Genomic DNA, 20,236 nt, shown 5'->3' on the forward strand with positions numbered 1-20,236 from the left:
AGTCAGAGGTTTTCTCCGCATCCTGCCCTTGTGTCATAGCGCTACCCATACTGTTGCGCACTCATTCCTTGTTTTGTCTCTTATTCCTTTGACGTGTGTACAACATTTGTGTGTCCACGTGAGCGTTCCGAGTGCTCTGCATTGGGTTTAACCTCTGAGATGATATGGAGAACGACTCCAGGACAGTCAGCTTCCAAAGACTGTCATCTGGTGAGTGTTAGTGTGTTTGTGCCTGTATGTTCACATGTGCTTTGTCTTTTTGTATCTTTATGGGCTGTTTTGAAAGGGAGGAGACCTACGAGTGAGAGAACATATGTAGATACATATCCCCCCAGTCAAAAAAGATCATTCTAAGCCAAAGCGTAAAAAAGAAACATATAAATAATGCTAAGCAGTAAAACTCTCCTCACTCTGCTTCAGTTCACTGACTCTTTCTTTTTCTGTGTGTTGAGTTTCACACATCACTTCCTCTTGCTGTGGATCATGCCTGTCATTGTGTTTTCCTGTTGTTTTGTGCAATGCCCCCTGCAAATGTTAGCCACAGCTCTGTGAAAAAAAAGGTGCTGTATTTGGAAGCTGCAGTTTGTGAGTGCAGGCCTACGTTTTAGGTCTTTCGGTAATGTTTGATTAACACTCTATTCACACACACACACACAAACACACACACGCACACACACACATCTTCTAAGCCGGAGGTGACACTCTATTCACTTAAAGGAAAATTCCATGAACTCTGCAAAATTTTAGCATAATTCAAATGCTGAGATGTAAACAAAGTCACTCAATCTTGGGGGCAGTCGTGGGCTGGGGTGGCAGTCATGGGCTGGAGGTCAGGGAACCAGCCCTGTGATCGGTAGGTCGCCAGTTCGATCCCCTCAGCTGACAGTCCATGACTGAGCAAGGCACAACCCCCAAATACTCCCCGGGTGCCATGGATAGGGCTGCCCACTGCTCCGGGCAAGTGTGTGTGTGTTCACTAGTATGCATGTATGTGAGGGTTTCACTGCACGGATAGGTTAAATGCAGAGGTCTAATTTCACAGTGTGCAAAACACAGTGACAAATAGTTCAATTCAATTCAAAGTGGTTTGATGAGAAATGGTGGATTATAGAGATACTTACTGATGATAGCAACCGGGGGTTGCGATGTCTTCAATGCAAATGTAGGCCTAGACATTTAATTTGCAATTCAAAATGAAATGGCTGTATGGTAACTGGAAAAGCTACTGTTAAATATTGTCTCAGGCACCAAGACAGTATATTCAGAAGCATTTTATGTAATGTAACTTTCTGCAAGGTGGAATTAAGAGGTATTAAACACTTCAGCTGCCTGGCTCCTATCATTAGCACTATGAGCACTTCTGAACTGGTCAGTTTCTCTGGAATGGCACAGTCTTTTATTAATCTTACACAGAAATGTTGAAACACTGCTGGAATTCTCTTTAAAATAAGAAACAGCTATTTTCTAAACACTCAGCTTAATGTTCAATGAAACGTCTTCATTGCTATGAATTACTCTCAAGGTGGCACTGTTCTAAATATTCAGGTGTGATACTGTTGATACCTCAAAATAAGCATGCTTTGTCATCAATATTGTAGCGTTCACTGCTCTTAAAGAACGCACAGAGCTAATGCACAAGTCTTTGTGCTTTATTAAAAGCTACAGTCAGCCCCAGCTGTGCTGTACAGGAAGCACGACAGCTAGCTCTACACTGACCAGTTCTTCTTGTTCTGATGCATAAACACAGTGAAAGAAGACTGGCCCTGCATTCACAATAATATTGTTTAAAAGAATAAACATGGAGAATAACTGCAAGTGAACAATAACTCAGAGTTAACATACATAACATTTCTCCAATATGGTATCCAATATGGTACAATATGTTATCTTTTCTTTATTGCAAACCAATAAAGAACACATGCATCAGCTGTAAGATGTGCCTGGAGCCTTTAAAAAGGTTTTTGGAACATTCACCAACCCAAATATCATAGCAAAGAAATCCATAATACCTTACTGTGTTGTTAGGGCGCATTAAATAAAGATGAAAGTATTTCAACTGACAGATTGAACTCAACATGTAGTAATGCATCACATCTCCTGAAATTTTAATGCTGATAATGACTGCAGCGTATCCCTGCTGTAGTGCTGGTTAAACTTGTCACTTAGCATTTTCCAGCTAGACACATTTAAAATGAAATGTCAGGTTAAAGTCAACACATGGGGGAGTAACTGTTATTATCGTTCCAGTGCTCAGCAAACATTAATTATAAAACCTACAAAGTTATTTTTCCAAGTGTTTTTAAAATCTCAAAGAGTAAATATGGATCAGTGGGACATAACTGGATTTCTATGATCACCTCATATCTTGGTTGTTGTTTACTTCCTTCCAGTGGACAGCATTGTCTCAGACGACTCCTGCGAGTACTACCAGACTGACATCTATGAGCAGCTGCCCAGTTCACTGTCCAAGCGGAGGTGCCAGTACGTGGATCAGGCTCAGGAGGATGATGATTATGAGGATTTTGAGTATGTTTCACATCTGAACAGAGACTGGAGCTCAACACAACCATTGAAGATGCTGCCCTTGTCTCTGCAGGAAAAGAAGGAGATCAGGTTTGTAAAGAGAAGCTCACTCATATGCAGAAAGCTGGCATTATTGTCTCATTCAGGAGCAAAACTGGGTCCAGGGACACTGGAACAGAGCACCACCTTTGGCTTGTGTGAACAGCAGATGGAGCTGAGCTCCGGTACTGTAATTTGATGGATTAGAATGTTGTTTCCATTGTAGTCTTTCTAATCAATTAATTTTCTGGTATAATAAACGACACAGACACACAAACGTAATGATTGGACTATCTGTCAAATCAGATAGTTCAGCTGTTTTCACCATAAATGACTGAGTAAAGGGGTTGAAGTGAGCAGCAGGATTGAACATAGAGAACGTATTTCTCATTTAGTTGACGTCAATGCCATAAAATATAACGTATAAAGTATACAAGGAAAAGTTAAAAATGATTATTTTATGATTATGATTAAAATATTTTATTTATAAGTGTTTTTATTTCAAATATTGGAGGTTAAGAAATGCCTGGGGTTGTAAATTTAGCCTAACAAAGGTAGAAGTCAGAAGTGGTGCCTGACAGGGTGCTCTTGTTGAGTGTGCTTAATTGCCTCAGGGTCATTCTGCATAAACAACAAAATGCTAAGACGTGAAGGCACTTTTCTGGACAACCAAGTTTATTTGGTTTCAGAACCAAGTTTTAAGGACCTGTGTCGTGCATTGTCTCCACTACCAGGCCCCTAAAAACAGATGGAGCTGCTAAAGTAGACTAAGGGCATTAGGGTTCTTGATGTAAGATGAGAGGAATCATTGTTTGTTGATTTTGGTAATTTAAAGGCTTACATTTGACTTTTACCTTTGTTTAGCTATAATTGTGATGCCAAAACTCAAACAAGGAATCAAAACAACAGCAAACTAATTAAATCAGTTCATTTAATCATGCCATCAAGACAGAAGCAGAGAGGGTGTTAGTTTTAATAACACTTTCATGATATCCTTGCTGAGAAATATAATTATTTCTACATTTGAGAAAGCCATAGAAAACACAAACACCTCCTATTTAACCCGTGGGCTAATCAAATGGCTTCGAAAAAGAAGGCAAATGTTGTCTCATCAAGGGTTCAAGGCCATGTTAACCCAATGGGCTTTAAGGGCTGCAACTCTGGGCCCGGACCACCAGGGGGACTTGTGAGTATGATAAACAATGAAATAGTGGAAACTTGTCGTTTTAGACTCCTTCCAGGTAACAGTCTGCACAGTCTAGTATTCTGCCTTATTAAGCAAACCTGACTCACTTATTAGCTTATTTGCAAGGCCTTAAATAGTTGAATTAGGAGAGCTAGAAAATGCCGATCTCTGCAGAGCTGTGGCCTGGAAGGAACTCACTTTGACACCCCTGATTTAGATTATCCACGGCTTTGCAAGGAGTTTTCTTTTAAAGTCATAATTAAGATGTTTGTACAATAATAAACATACAATGTGCCAACAGGGTTCTTTAGAGCAATAGCACCACTTTTAGTTCCCTAAAGAAACTTTCAATTGATCATTCTTTAAAGAACTCTTGTAAATTAGTTGTGTGAGTGTAAGGTGCATTTCCAAAGTTTAAAGGAGCTTCACGTAACTTAAAGATTTTCTACAAATCAGAACATTTTCCTAGAACCAAATGTGCAAGCCAAAAAAACAGTGTGGGATTATTTGTATCTGCTGTTAGTGAAATGTAGCCTAGATTAAAATTTAAATAAATAAATACCTTAGCAGCATTCTCAGCAAGTCCCCCCACCACTTGCCTCTTTTGGCACCCCTCTGTTTCAGTCCTGCATTGAACCGATTGTGTCTTCTGTACTTGGGAAAGGGGTTTAGGGAGAATAACTCACACCAACAAGTTCATCATTCTCATTAACGTGTGACTGTTAAGCTTATTCTGATGTACAGCATTGTTAATGATTCTTTATGTCCACTGGTATAGAAGCAGGCATCCAAAGCTAGAGTTACTCCAGCATCCCAGAATTTCTTAATACAGACATAATAAGCCAGACAGAGGCCCTCTCCTGGGATATATTATATTTCTTGCCTATCAGGGAGAAAAGAAACCAAGAAAGACTCAGCATCAATCCCTGGAAATCATGGACACAGAGTCAGCAAATTGCAAGGAGGCGACTGAGGGAGCAGCTGGAGATGTTCTTCTCAGGATTGTTGCCATGGAAACGGACCCTCAATAAAATTGAAGGTGAGAATATATACACTCAGTGGTAATGTGCTTGCTACTTTGTGCTTCCACTCAATGGCCACTCTATGAGTTCTGCCGACATTATAGGCCCATCAAATAGGTGAATGATCATGACTGTAGTCCATCTGTTATACTTCAACTGCAAGTGTGCTAGACACAGTGGTGTCGCTGTGGTTTTTACACATCCAGTGGGTTGAGAGCAAACCCAAAAACATTTAGCCAAAAGTGGCTCTGTGTGCACAGTATTAAAACGGAAGTGTTATGCTGTGTCAGTAACTAGACACATAGATAAAATAGCAACATATTTCATGTTACTATTTACACAAAATGTGTTAAAACCGATAACACAAAAAGTAAAGTATTTCAAAGTATTTACTTGGGGGGCCCCCCAGTAGCTCGGGGGGCCCTAAACGATTGATTGTGTTTAGTTAAGGAGAATACATGGCGTGTATTTTTAGGCAGGGGTCACAATTTTTTCTGCAAATGGTCAAGGTGGCTTCAGGTTTTCATTGCAGCCAACAGGAAACCACCTCATACAGTCATCACATGTTCAAATCACGTTTCAAATTACAATCAAGTTACATGTTTCATTGATTTTCTATGTGACAGTAAGTTAACACGTCCTCTGCAGAGAACACACTGCTGCATATTTTAATACACAATTATAAGTCTATTTGCTGAATCTAACACATTGGAAAAGCAAAAAGGATGGCAAAAGTTATGGAACATTGTATATTTTATTTTTTTATGCGTTAAACTATGCGTAAATATATAGAAATTGTCTAAAATGTGCAGATAAAATGCCATATTTAAGTTCCCGGTTCTTTTTGATGCTGTTTAAAACCATTTATGAAAGGGTTATAGAACCATTTAAGCATGCAAATGGTTTTTTGAGTGTTCTGTGTAACCATTGTCTTTACTAAAGAAGCCTTGAAGAATCATCTTTTTTTTAGAGTGTAGAATCTATTGCTATGAGCTATTGCTTGATTGGAATGAAAACCTGTACCCATCCTTGAAGCTTTGTGAACTGGTGACCCCTGGACTAGAAAATAGGCCAAACATGTTGTGCACTTGGAAAAATTCTGTTTCCACTACATTAAAAGTAAAGTGGGTTTTTTCCTTCTGCTGTAAAGTTACCATTTTGGAGACAGGAGGTTTTCTTTTGACAAAAGCAATTTAATGGGCTTGCAGTATTACAGCCTAAGGCTGCATAATGTGGACAGAATACTTTGTTGTGAATGCAGGTGGATTCGGCGTTGGAGTGAAGGCCTATTTTGTGTTCCTGAGGTACCTCCTGTGCCTGAACCTGTTGAACTGTGCTATCATCATTGGATCTGTGCTTATTCCTTCACTGATTGTGGGAAATAGAAGCCCACCTTGTAAGTTCTGTGAAACATTGATCACTGAAGAATTCCTTGAGTATTCCTCTCCACTGGCTTTGTTTGACCTGTGTTTCAAAACCTTATTCCTTTTTCACAGGGTACAGGACACAGAAGAATGATTCTGTTTTAGACATTTTCCTGGGCTCGGTGAGTTGCTTCCACATGTCTCTTATGGACTGCAAAACGTTTTTTATAGGTGGAGCACAGTCAGACAGGGTCTTATATTTTGGGTGTCAGGCACCATGGATCACTCTTTGTTTGCTGTCACAGTTGCTTTTTGGGCGTGTTTTGATTAGAAGAAAAGTTATTATTTCACCATTTTGTGAAATTAGTATCTCACCACTTTTGTTTCATAGCAGTGAAATGTGACCAAGACTAAGTCAAGTTCAAGATTCAAATATATTGAAGTCCAAGTTTTAATTAGTCATTAACAGCTGTCCATCCAAATTTCTTGGTCACATTTATTTTTGTTCAATATGTTAAATCAAGTAAATAAACAGTGACTGCACATACAATGTGCATAAATGTGTTCTCTGTAAAGGATGTGTAACTTAGTTTCATTTAGAAAAACAAGAAAACCTAATTTGACTGTGGTTGCTGAATATTTAGCAAATGACTGGATGTAATAAGTAAGCTTTGCATTCTCTGTATATACTGTATCAAGTGTCAGGAATAGACATAAACACGCCAAAACTTTTTTTCCTGCAAGACAAGACTATGTATAACAATAACTCAATCAAATTCAAATTGTAATATATATATTTTTAAATTACACAAATGTGTTTGTTTTCTGATACAGCTAATCCAACACAAACCAATGGAGTAGTTTGGAGTTGTTTTAGTACAAGGTGGTGTGTTATAAAAACACAATAAAGCCCATAGGCTTACTTGCACTGTGGTCCTCTGAAAGATATCAAGATGATACAGTTTGATAGTCAAGCAAAACAATGAATGAAAATTGCTTTAAAATGATACAGATTCCTAATTTCATGTAATTTAGCAGCCTTCTTTAGGACATATTGAAAGCTGCTCTCCACTTGAAAATGTTAAATAGAAGCAATTGTTTATCAGAAGGTGTCTGTTCCAAAGCCTTTCCCCTTAATTTCAGATTTTTTTATGTTGTTTGTAAAAAATATTTTACATTTTTTTAAAGTTACATTAAAAGAATTGGATTTATTAATAATTAAATTTTTAAACAAAAAGTTTAATAAGAAAAAAAAATTGTCCCGCATTTTCATGTCACTACTGAAACACGGTGTGTCCCGATTCAGGGGCTGGATCCTTCGAAGGACGCGGTCTTTGTAGTCTGTGTAGACCCACGAAGGCTGAATCAGACGGTCTGCCCTACAGCAGATTTTCTGTTTGCATCACATCACCCTTACTGTTTTGCCACAAAACACCACTCTTGTCAGGTTCTTTTAAAGTTCTTTAAAAAAGGAGCCAGAAACTTTGATTTTAGTTTTTTATTTATATTTATTAGAGCTGGAGATGTTTCCCCGCTGGCTACTGATGATTTTTTTCCCCACATTCTATCAGCAGTTCGCCTCAGTTTAAACCAAATACTTATATTTAAATGTTCACTATATTGCCAAAAGTATTCACTCATCTGCTTTCACATGCATATAAACATATATGACATCCCATTCTAAATCCATAGGATTTAATATTATATCAGCACCCCCATTGCAGCTATAACAGCTTCCACTCTACTGGGAAGGCTTTCCACAAGGTTGAGGAGTGTGTTTATGGGAAATTTTGACCATTCCTCCAGAAGAGCATTTGTGAGGTCAGACACCGATGTTGGACGAGAATGCCTGGCTTGCACTCTCTGCTCTAATTCATCCCAAAGGTGTTCTGTCAGGTTGAGGTCAGGACTCTGTGCAGGCTAGTCAAGTTCTTGAATACCAAACTCGCTCATCCATCTCTTTATGGACATTGCTTTGTTAAGTTAAGTTAAGTGATACTTTTTTTTCAATCCCACAAACAGGGAAATTACACTTGGAGCATTGCAGCCAGACAATTACCGTTCTCCTGGCAACCGCCAAACACAGGCACGTCCATTGGATTGTCAGACACAGAAGTGTGATTTGGCACTCCAGAGAACACGTCTCCACTGCTCTAGAGTCCAGTGGCAGCACTTTACACCACTGCATTCAATGCTTTGCATTGCACTTGGTGATGTAAAGCTTGGATGCAGCTGCTTGGTCATGGAAACCCATTTCATGAAGCTCTCTACGCTGTTCTTGAGCTAATCTGAAGGCCACATGAAGTTTGGAGGTCTGTAGCAATTGACTCTGCAGAAAGTATGTGACCTCTGTGCACTATGTGCCTCAGCATCTGCTGAGCTCACTCTGTCATCTTACGTGGCCTACCACTTTGTTGCTGAGTCGCTGCCATTCCCAATTGCTTCCTCTTTGTTATAATACCACTGACAGTTGCAAGTGGAATATTTAGTAGCGAAGAAATTTCACGACTGGACTTGTTGCACAGGTGGCATCTTATCATGGTACCATGCTGGAATTCACTGAGCTCCTGAGAGTGACCCACTTTCACTAATGTAGAAGCAGTTTGCATGCTTGAGTGCTTGGTTTTATACACCTGTGGTCATGGAAATTATTTCCATCCATCCATCTTCTAAGCCGCTTCTCCGTCAGGGTCGCAGGGGGATGCTGGAGCCTATCCCAGCAGTCATCGGGCGAAAGGCAGGATACACCCTGGACAGGTCGCCAGTCCATCGCAGGGCAGACAGACATTGCAGACATTGCAGTCACTCACACACTCACACCTAGGGGCAATTTAGCATGTCCAATTGGCCTGACTGCATGTCTTTGGACTGTGGGAGGAAACCGGAGAACCCGGAGGAAACCCACGCAGACACGGGGAGAACATGCAAACTCCACACAGAGAGGACCCTGGTTGCCCAGCCGGGGAATCGAACCCAGGCCCTCCTCACTGTGAGGCGACAGCGCTACCCACCACGCCACCGTGCCGCCCCTGGAAATTATTTGAACACCTGAATTCAATGATTTGGGTGGGTGAGTGAATACCTTTGGAAATATAGTGTATCTCCTCAGCCGCTGTTCACTCCTCTGTTGATATCACCATGTTCTTGAATCCATACAGCACACAATGAACCTCAGGATTTGTTGGCTGTCGCAGGAGGCGCTTCTTGGATCCTTCATTACCGTGGAAAAGAAGGACACATTTCTCGGCCGCTCAGCCTAGTTGTGCCAATTCAAATGCAGCCTCAGAAGGACGCAGCCCCTGAAATGGGACATATTTACAAAATTTTAGTCCAAAGGCAGAACCTTATTTTTGCCACACCCCTGCATTTTAGAGTAGGAAGTTATTGCTTATCATGTGGCCTCCCTGTCCCTCATGGCCACATGGTAAGAAGTTAGATCTCATTGTTTTTAACAGAAGGCATCCTGATTCCAAAATTCAAATCAGTGCAGCAAAGGAATGGAAGGAAAACATCAAACTAACACAATTCTCCCCTTTACCTCATGCCTAGTTGACCACCCAAGACATATTTGGTGTCCAAGTTTTGCTTCTATAGTTTTGCACTGGAGCCAAAATTTAACTGTAGCTAAATAGTAATGGAAGTCTGTCTCACCTAAAGTCTTTGTAACTGCATAGCTTCCATGCAAGGCTTTGTACACCAAACATATTGGGGGTGATCAGCAACATTTTGAGTAAAGAGGAAATTTTATACTTGTGAATGTTATGCTTTGCCTAGCTTTCCCTTTAAAGCAATCAGAGGTCAAGTAAAGTTTATTTTCTTTGTTTTGTGATGTTGGTAGTCCCACTATCTCAAAGCCAAATTGAGCAGTTATCTATAAGCTGTTTAAAGTGTCTGCATTTTCAAACAACAGATTGGGGTGGATAATAAATTCACACCATAAATACAGTATGTGCATCCTGGTTTTATACAATGATAAGATAGGCTCCTAAAACTTCTGAGCCCCACCCACTTCTCTGGTTCATTCTGACCTTCTTCAGTCTGTGATTAGTCTCACAATTCTTCTCCATCACTCTTTTTGCCTTTACAGGGCTTTCTGGAACGTTCCCCGATCTTCTATACATTCTACGAATACAAAGCCTTAGGGCCTATATGTTTGAACACATCTCTTCTCTTCTTTGCTGGCATGGTCTCCATCCTCATCCTCAGTCTCATCATGATAGTGCACAGGTCAGACTGTTGTCTGTTTCCCTACTGATAGGTGGAAGTGTGGTGTAGATCTGCAAGTGAACTATGTTATCACTCAGTACCAGTCATGTACTTTGATGAACCGAAACAGTATGACCACCTGCCTAATATATTGTTTATCTACCACATGCCACTAAAACAGCTATGTCCTGTTAAATGGTTGAGAGAAACAAAATCATTCAGAGTGATTTGTTGCGTAATGGTCCATTTTAGAGAAACTTGCAGAGTCAGAATTTTTCAGAATGGTTGTGATAAGAACCAGACGTCTGAAGAGTTTAATGCCTCTAAAAGCACGTAAAAAGAAAGTTATTACATGAGATGACATAGATATGTTGCCTGATGTCTGACACACTGCTGTGTGATAGTTTCGTCATAAAGTTTTGTCTTAAAATGTATTTTAATCCATTTATTTTAATCTGTTCATGACAGGGCACAAACAGGGTGTTGTAAGGCAAGAATAGTTTCCAATGAAAACTTATTTTTTCAGATCAGATTTATGACTATTTTACCATTATCATCATTACATATAAAATACAGAGGGTAAATAAAATGGCTATATTTGTGTTATAGACATTGTGACCCCTGACTCCTATCACCACCACTGTAAAAAAATATGAGTCTGCAAGTTCCTCTAGAATAGACCACCTCATCTCAAACCACTCTTAATGCCTAATTTTACATCTCAAGGAAATTTTGAAAAAACAGTGGAATTCCCCTTTAAGACATGAACTCAAAAAGACCTCTGAAGGTGCCCTGCGGTATCTGGCAACAAGAATGGCATCAGCAGATCCTTTAAGTCTTGTAAATTGCAAGGTGGAGCCGATGCGGATTAGACTTGTTGTTCCAGCACATCCCACAGATAGCGTTGGATAGAGATCTGGGGATTTTGGAGGCCAACACCTTGAATGTATCATGTTCCTTAAATCATTGCTGAGAAGCATGTACAGTTTGGCATTTAGGATTAATACCAATGCCATGAAGGGGTGTACCTTGTCCGCAATAATGTTTACGTAGGTGGTAGATGTACCAAATGGACCCAGGGTTTCCCAGCAGAACACTGCCCAGAGCATCACATTCCCTCTACTGGCTTGTATTCTTCCTACAGTGCATCCTGGTGCCATCGGTTCCACCATACATATACTCAGCCAAGAATCATTAGACCACATGACCTCCTTTCATTGCTCCAAAGCCCAGTTTCAATGCTTTAGTGCCCATTGTATGTACTATCAACAATCAACAGGTTGGTATGGGCACTCTAACCAGCCTCCAGCTACACAGCCCCATAACCAGCAAGGTGTGATGCATAGTGTATTGTGACTCATTCCTCCTTTAAACATCACTAAACATTTTAGGGACTTAAACCGCAATAGCCCTTCTATTGGTTCGAACCAAACAGAGTAGCCTTCACTGACCTTGCAATATCATGAGCCTTCTATGCCTAAAACACTGTCACCGGTTCATGGTTTGTCCCACCTCGATCCACTGTTGGTAGGTACTTGACATTGCAAGCCAAGTCAATTTAGAGATGTCCATCCCAGTCATCTGATGGTTTTGCTCATGTCAAAGTCACTCCGGTTTTCATGCCAGCCTGTCACTCTCACATCGAACAGATTTTGGCTCATCAGTGTACATGTGTATTTTACTTTTGTACTGAATGGATTGCAGTTTATTTCATACTCCAACATCATCATCATCTAAACCACTTATCTTTCTGTGTGTGCTGTTGCCTATCCCAGCTGTCATGAGGCAGAAGGCAGGACACACACTGGACAGGTCACCAGTCCATCACAGATACTTTAACATGCATTCATTCATTAGAATAAATTTTCAAGAAACACAAATCTCCAGTTACATTGAAAGGCATTACTGTTTGCTGCCTCAATACAAACAATAGGCACATTGAATATTGTTGTGTACATACTGTTTTTTACACTGTTTAGAGTTTGGAGTTCAGCTCTAAATGGGAGATGTTGATGTCATATGATGAATTACATGTGGTCAAATGAACTGACAACTGGCTTTCTTTCTTTTCCAGAACGGTGGTGGGCTATAAGCACACTTGGCTGACCGGGAGCAGTTTCACTGGGAACATGAGCAAAAAGGTCTTCTGTGGCTGGGATTTCTGTATCCAGGATGCTCAAACAGCCTCACTCAAACACAGCTTCATCAGAAATGAACTCAAGGTGTGAATTGAATTGATCAAAATGTCACACACTTAAACTGTTGTACTGTATAATAAAATATATAGTATGATCAAATAATAGAAATCCACCCAAAATAAGCAAACTTAAAATGGGATTCCAAAGATTTGACAAAATGTGATGAGAATCATACAGTTAAGATATACACCAAATTATTCAAAGTGGTTGTGCTCCGATCTAAACAAATGTACAGTCAGAATGTTTCTCAGTGTTGGCGATAGGAACCAAACATCCAAAATATTTAATTCAACTAATGAACTAATTAACAAACTCTTCCTGGAGTGAAGTAGGTGTATGGCAGTGGTACTTCAGGATCAGGATTGAGAACCACTGTTTTAAAGACTACCTCGCAAAACGTTATTATTGGCAATTTGTAAGAAATACACAGTCTGATGTCTGAGACATTGTTATGAGGTTTTGGCCTAAAATGTATTTTTTTTTTATTCATTGCAGATAGGTATATGCAGGGCATTGTAAGACAAAACACTTTCTTTTTGGATTTACTATTATTTTACCATCATCAACATTACATAAAAACTCTGAAGACGTGTAAGTTCACTGGTCATTTTGGATAGTAAATAAAGCTATTTTTGCACTGTAGATGCTGAGACCCTTGCGGCCACATTTACAAAACATTTGCTCTTAAAATGATGGTATGTGAAAACTCCTGTTCAAGTAGTGATTTCTAAGATGTGAATTTGATATAAAAACATGCGTAAATGATCACAGCTTCCAAACCTCAATGTATGAGCTACAATGACAGTGTACTACAGGCTTTGCAGTGCACAAGGCATCAAACTAATGAAAATAAGGCATCATTTTGAAATAGATAGCCAACAGAAAGGTCACTGTAAGGATATCCGAGTTAGTACGTTTTTCTGCAATTTCACATCAAACCACTCTGAATGACTTTGGTTACGTCTCAACCATTAATTTATGTCAAAAAAAACTATGGAATTCCTCTTCAAAGATGGCCATTACCTTGATGTAACATGTTTTATTCATGTGCAGCCATCTGACACAACAATCTTCTTCAGTGAAATTGTAAATGTCATAGCTAATCACACAGCAGAACACAACAAGATGAAAAATCTCTGACCTGAAGAGGTTCAGCGGAACCCCCGCTCTTAATTCAGAGGTGTTTTTTACAGAATGAACTCTCTCTGTTAACATAGATGGACCTGGAGGAGCAGAGATTTCGTGTGAAGGTCTCCCAGCGCACCCTGAAGCAGTGGGTGGTCCTCTGCTTCCTGCGAGCTGTTCTTAACTTTTTGGTGCTGCTTCTTCTGGGAGGTTCCTTCATCTTGATCTACTATGCCTCTGAAGTCTCTGAGGAGGTGGGCACACTATGAGACAGTTAATTGTTTGGAAAACTCAACATGGTGTCTGTTTATAAAAGGAGCCAGTCAGCTTGCTGGTCAGCTGCAAATGGGAAAATTATAGAATTAGAGGAAACAAAAATATAGGTGATTGTTTTAACCCTTACCTGGTACAAACAGGCTACCATAAATACCTGTCCTATTGCAGTACACAGAGCATAGCAGCTCTTTTCTGTTTCTCTCTCTCTTCAGAAAATTTCTATCCACTGGACCCTGAACCTCTTCTGGGAGTACCTTCCACCCATCACCATTACATTAGTCAACTTTCTACTGCCACAACTGTTCAACACCATCTCTGTGTTTGAAGACTACTCTCTCACCACCCAGCTTAATCTCACTTTAGTCCGGTAGGAAGGCTTGGTTTTTCATCTGTACCCCACTGAAAGTGTTGTCATCAAAGACTTTTCAATTGACATCCTAATCTGATGACAGAAGTTTAATTTGGGCTTAGGATGTTGAAATAAGAGCAGGAATAGTGGATGAATATATTGAGAATAATTAATTTTGTTTTTCGTTATCATACACTTTTGCACTTCTGGGGGAAAATTGCTTGCACAGCTTTGCAGTGCTCTCATCTCATAATATTATGATACTGGAAAAATGGGATGTGATTTGCTCATAACATTAATTAACAGTATCATTATTTAGTGAAAATATTTTTATTTTTAAACACTTCCTTTGTGTGTTGAGATCACGATTGATGCAAAACATCAAAAATACATTTACATTTGGCATCTTATCCAGAGCGACTTACAATTTGTACACTTTGTACATTTATACACAGGTAGGTGAAGGTGGTGTTAGGAGTCTTGCCCAAGGACTCTTTTTATATATATATATATATATATATATATATATATATATATATATATATATATATAAAGTGTGTATATATATATGTATTGTGTAGGGTACTATTGAACCTCAGTCTACAGCGTAGAAGGCAGAGGTGTTACCCACTACACTAACCAACCACACCACAAAAATACAGTGAAATAAGCCATAACAATCGATGAAAATGAAAATGAAGATCAGAAAAAAATTTGAACGTGAAAATTCTTTCAGTTATGTCAGTTATCAGATAAAATTCTAGTGAAACACAATCATTGCTGAAACAGGTTTCCCAGGTTTGATGCCAACGATTGCTCAATCACAACTCAGAATGTGGTCCAGGTGCTATAGTTTCACTATAGCAGCTGTTTCCAGACTGTTCTGTGCAGTTTCACTACTGTAGCCTTTCTAAAACTAATTACTGAGATTGTGTAATTCTTTAGCTCTTGGGAGTCAAACCACTCATAGTTGTCACCTCTGCAGCTGCTTACGCCCTTGGTCAGGATGGTCAGGACCCACTGGCAGGGCCAAAGTTTTATTACACACTTCTATATCCTAAAAAAAGCCTCAGCCAGTGTGCACTGTGGTCCAAATAGTACTGAATAATAAGCTTTAGTATGTAATAAGTCTTGGGTACAAACCTTTTTAGTCTTGGATGCTTGACTGCATTTGTGATAACAGGAAAATTGTGGAGATTAGATTTTTAGCTGAACAGCTTTGTGTACATTATTATTGCTATTGCTACTCAGATCTCTGTTAATGATGTAACGAAGTTGCACTGCAATTAAAACCTTCACTGAATCTGATTTATGTGAATTCAGTGTTTGTGTCCAACAGGAGTATCTTCCTGAAGCTTGCAAGTTTAGGGATCTTCCTCTTCTTCCTAATCAGAAAAGCTATTGCGACAGGCAAGGTGAGATGTACATTTAAATAACTGACACAAAAACTACATACACTAAATAGACTTATAAAATGCAAATAGAGTAACTGTACACATACTATTTCTGTCACATTGAGTGTTTACATGCACATGGACAATAGGATAATTATTGGATTTTATTATTGGCAGTTATCTGATACATGACCACTTATTATTAAGTGGTCATGTAAACAGCATTTTCCTGTTTACTCTGGATTAAGTCCACAATCGGATTTCTAGAAATTTGAGAATTTAGTCAAACATTCTTTTCACCAAAAAAAATTTTACATTACATTTACGTCACATCTTCTGTGAGTTTATTGGCTGGTTGCAAAGCAGAAATCCGATTACCGCCTGACTCATGTAAACCCGGAGTTTTCTCTTTATCTGATTACCCAAGTGAATGTAAACACATTGAACAAATTGCTGACAGCCCTGCTAAAAAAATTAGAACCATTAGGATTAAAATCTGATGGGTTACTTTACAATAGGAATTGGCGGAAATTGGCTTAATGGTTACCATTAGAGACCACAGGTTTCCTGAGGGGCACATTTAGATCCCATAAGAAAAGTTGGTAAATACCTGTTAAACAATTAGAGTCCTTAACATTGTCATATCAACCGATCAGAAAAACACAGAATACCATTAGTGACTACTGGACACCACCAGGAACCAACAGACACTTTTAATGTTTTCTATGATTTTTTTCTGCAGGGAAAATATTTTCTGCTGTTGACAGAATATTAAGTAAACACACTCATTGATCTGCATAGTTTTTCACTGCTGGCTTGCTCCAACTGAATGTGTGTGTGTTTTTCAGTGTGACGAGACTGAATTTGGGAAGGAAATGTACAAACTCACTGTATTTCACCTCTTGGCCTGTGTCTGCAATGTTCTAGTGGCCTATCCCAGAACGTAAGATTTCCTGCCTCATCATGTCATCAGAGAGAATTAGTTTGATAGTATTTTCAAAAAGAAAAACAAAATTTGTGAAATCATATTTATGGACAAACAGTGTGATTTTTGTGATTGTAAATACTTAAAGTTATGGTTTTTCCAGAAAGTCACTGTCACGATTGGCCCCTCGCAGTCCTGTCCGTGTGCATTTGTTTTGGTTTTCTAGTCCTGTCCCCTCGTTTCATGACTCCACCCCTGATTGTCTCCACCTGTGTTTGCACCTGTCCCTTGTTACCCATATGTATTTAAGCCCTGTGTTTTCCCTGGTCTGGTTACTGGTCTTTGTTTGAATCTCTGTCTGTGTTGTTGGTGTTATATGCTGTGTTGGTTGTATTGTTTGTACTGGTCTTTGTACTGTTCTGCTTGTTGGATTCTGGTGTCTGTCATGTCTGTCGCCCGATCAATCCGTGTTGGATCTCTGACCCTGGACTGTCTCGACTATGACCCTGGATTTGCCCTTAATAAATCTTGCTTATCTCAGCACGTGCGTCCACCTCCTCGCTCCCTGTTACAGTCAGAGGTTCAGTTGTTTGATGAGCTTTGCTTCTTTAGTTTTATGCTGTAGCTTGGAGGCTAATGTAGCTAACAAGTACTGGCATCTTAAGGAGTCTTAACTTTAAACAGGTGAAGGCTTACATTGTGCTTTATTAGCATCGCGCAGAATGAGAACAGCAAGTTTTCAAAACTTTGTCCAGACCAAAAAACGTTTGAGATGTTTTCCAAATCATTGCTGAATTAATGCATTTTTTATAGTAGAATTTAGACTAAATTAGATTTTTTAAATTTTGACACATTATTTTACATTGTTTGTATTTTAGTCATCAGTGATATAATAATGGCTATTACTGTCTTTACAGTTACTTCATATAGTAGCCATCCTGTCAGATTTAATCTGATACTTTGTGTACTGTTATAGGTTAGGTTTGGACAACATTTTGCTGCACTTGGGTCAATTTCTAAATCAAAACTTAACTATGTGCTTCAGGTTAGGCTGGGTCGAGTTCAGACAGAATTTAGCCAGGTTTAGCTCAGGTTAAACCCATATGCAATGCCATGTGTCCGGGTTTCAGGCCCAAATAAGCCAAACACATGCAAGACTCAGATTTGAAGAAGGGTGCTAAAACAGTTTTTAGCTGTGCAATACAGAAAATATCCAAACAGCCACATAAGCAGTTCTATTTGTAATGACTCAACAAGTGTGCGGTTGAGATAAGTGTGTGATGATTTAAGCATGCTGTTTGTGCAGTGCTAGTCAGAGTGCATTGCTTGTTAGCTAGCTTAGCCTGGTAACTTCTGTGCAAAACAAAACATATCATATGGCTAACTGGCTATGTAAATTTTATGACTGCCATTTTTTACCAAGTGCCAGGTGCTTTATTTGCTCTTTTTGTCCTTAATTGCTCCCCATAGTTTGCTAGTAGAGAAGTGTCCTTCCTCTAAGCTGGTAAAGATGGTAGGCAAGCCAGAGTTTGTGATCCCCTTAAACGTGTTGGATCTGGTATACAGTCAAACAGTCATTTGGGTGGGAGTCTTCTACTGTCCCCTTCTGCCAGCCATCAGTATTTTAAAGCTACTGGCTATCTTCTACATGAAGAAGGTGTGTATGCCATACTGTGTTAGTACATACTTTTATTTAAAAGGAACCGTATAGTTTCAAATGCAGCCATATGATAAAGCATATTGTCCTACCTGCTCTCCAGTTCACTTTGGTACGGTGTTGCGTTCCGGCTCAGAGAATGTTCCGGACCACCAGCTCTTCGGTTCTATTTAATTTCATGCTCCTACTAGGCCTCATCATGTCTGCAGTTACACTCGGGATCAATATCAATAGGTATGACAGTGCTGGATTAAAATAAGGATTATTATTTATGTATTAGAGACCATTCAAATAGGTAACATTACTTTCAGCCCACACTTCTCCCGCTGTGTCTGCTCCTGCTCAGGTTTGAGAGAGGTCATTGCGGACCGTTCACCTATGAAAACTCTGTGTTTAATGTGACCAGTAAGTGTGTGGAGACACTTCCACTGCCTGCTCAGAAAGCCATAAGTTACATCACTTCTGAGGCCTTTGCATTTGCTCTCATACTGGCTGAGGCGTAAGTAGTTCATACATATAGTTTTTTTTAACTGAAAAAGCATAATATTTCTTTTTTTTGTCAGGTTTAGGATTACGCATTTTACTTGCATATATAATACATTATGGACATATTATTACATGTAGGTACTTACACAAGTATAATACATATAGGACATATTATGTATAGGTACTTCCATATTCATCGCTGTCTAAAAACTCCAAAATAGTAAATTTACAGTAAAAGGCACAATATAAAAGTGCTGTGTTCAAATGATGTAGAAAAATTGGAGGTGTATGTTTGTGTTTGTTATTACACATAGGTACCTACATATATATAAACTATGTATTGTGTAAAAAAAGTGTGTGTGTGTGTGTGTGTGTGTGTGTGTGTGTGTGTGTGTGTGTGTGTGTGTGGATATTCATGTACATACTGTCTGTATTATAAACTGTTCTGTTTTACAGCATCATCCTAACATCCTTTGTTTCTCGGGGAACAGCCAATCGCAAGGCCATAGAAAGACTGAAGGACATGCTAATTATGGTAAGTGTAGATGCTGAAGCAGAAGGTTACAGTTTTCCTTCTGTGGAACAAATCATTGCCTAAATAACAAGATTTTGTATCTCTACTCCTAAATTTAGCATATGTTAGTGTCACAAGATTTTAGTAGTTCTGAACCTTTTTCCTTTGTCTATTGATTATGAAATGTTCACACAATGTGAAGAGGAGCAGGTATTTTCAAATGGTGTAAAAAAATCTTTTATTATAACACTGAAAAAAATATTACAGGATTTAAGGGGTTCATGTTTTGACTTTTAAACTGTATAATGCAGATTTGTTAAGCTGATTCTGCCATTAGGTCAGTAATGTTTAGTGAACAGCACTGTTCCTGGGTTTGGCTTAAAACACAGAGCTATATTAATGTCTTGTGTCATGCCCACCTTCTTGCCTTGCAGTGTAGCTCAGATAAGCGTTTCCTGGTTAAGCAGCACTCCACACTGGTCAGGAGACAGAAGAAGATCCAAAAGAACACTGAGGAGATGGCTGATTATGTATCCAACATATCAAGAGAGTCCTAATAACTGTCTTCCTCTGAAAAATGGCTTACACTCAGATGGATGCTTGCAATAACTGCTAGGAGTAAACTAGGCCTCAGAGCAGATACTAGTAGAATGGGAAAAAAGGTTGAGCCTCGGTATTATCCTCAGTATCAGATTCTACAAAGAAAGTATGTGCTTTTTTGGTAAACCATGCTGAAAATGACAGGTATCGTCATAAAACAATGAATGCCTATTAGCAGCTACTAGATTGATTTCATTGTTAGCCACATTTGCATGCTTGGTGAAGCTATTTCTTTAAATGTTAGTTAAAAAAAGTGGTAAGGCTTTTTAAACATTATGTAATGTGTAATGCTCTTGACTTCTAATCTGCTGCAAAAGTGTAACTTTAAATAAAGTCTTTCAAGCCATATTCAATAAATTCTGCTGGACAGAA

At 39.1% G+C, this 20,236-nt stretch overlaps 1 protein-coding gene across 1 annotated transcript; it reads left to right on the forward strand.

The window, feature by feature from the left end:
- Nucleotides 1–31: 31 nt before the first annotated feature.
- Nucleotides 32–20,236, forward strand: tmc8 (transmembrane channel-like 8). Its single transcript, XM_017684922.2, has 16 exons — nucleotides 32–210; nucleotides 2,391–2,613; nucleotides 4,639–4,787; nucleotides 6,032–6,166; nucleotides 6,267–6,316; nucleotides 10,222–10,361; nucleotides 12,415–12,562; nucleotides 13,756–13,917; nucleotides 14,152–14,306; nucleotides 15,628–15,703; nucleotides 16,531–16,625; nucleotides 18,078–18,264; nucleotides 18,368–18,498; nucleotides 18,611–18,763; nucleotides 19,207–19,285; nucleotides 19,699–20,236. The coding sequence occupies exons 1-16, from the start codon at nucleotides 165–167 to the stop codon at nucleotides 19,819–19,821; spliced, it is 2,052 nt and encodes a 683-aa protein (XP_017540411.1). The 5' UTR covers nucleotides 32–164; the 3' UTR covers nucleotides 19,822–20,236.

Source organism: Pygocentrus nattereri, chromosome 15 (genome assembly GCF_015220715.1).
Source record: "Pygocentrus nattereri isolate fPygNat1 chromosome 15, fPygNat1.pri, whole genome shotgun sequence".
Taxonomy (NCBI): Eukaryota; Metazoa; Chordata; class Actinopteri; order Characiformes; family Serrasalmidae; genus Pygocentrus; species Pygocentrus nattereri.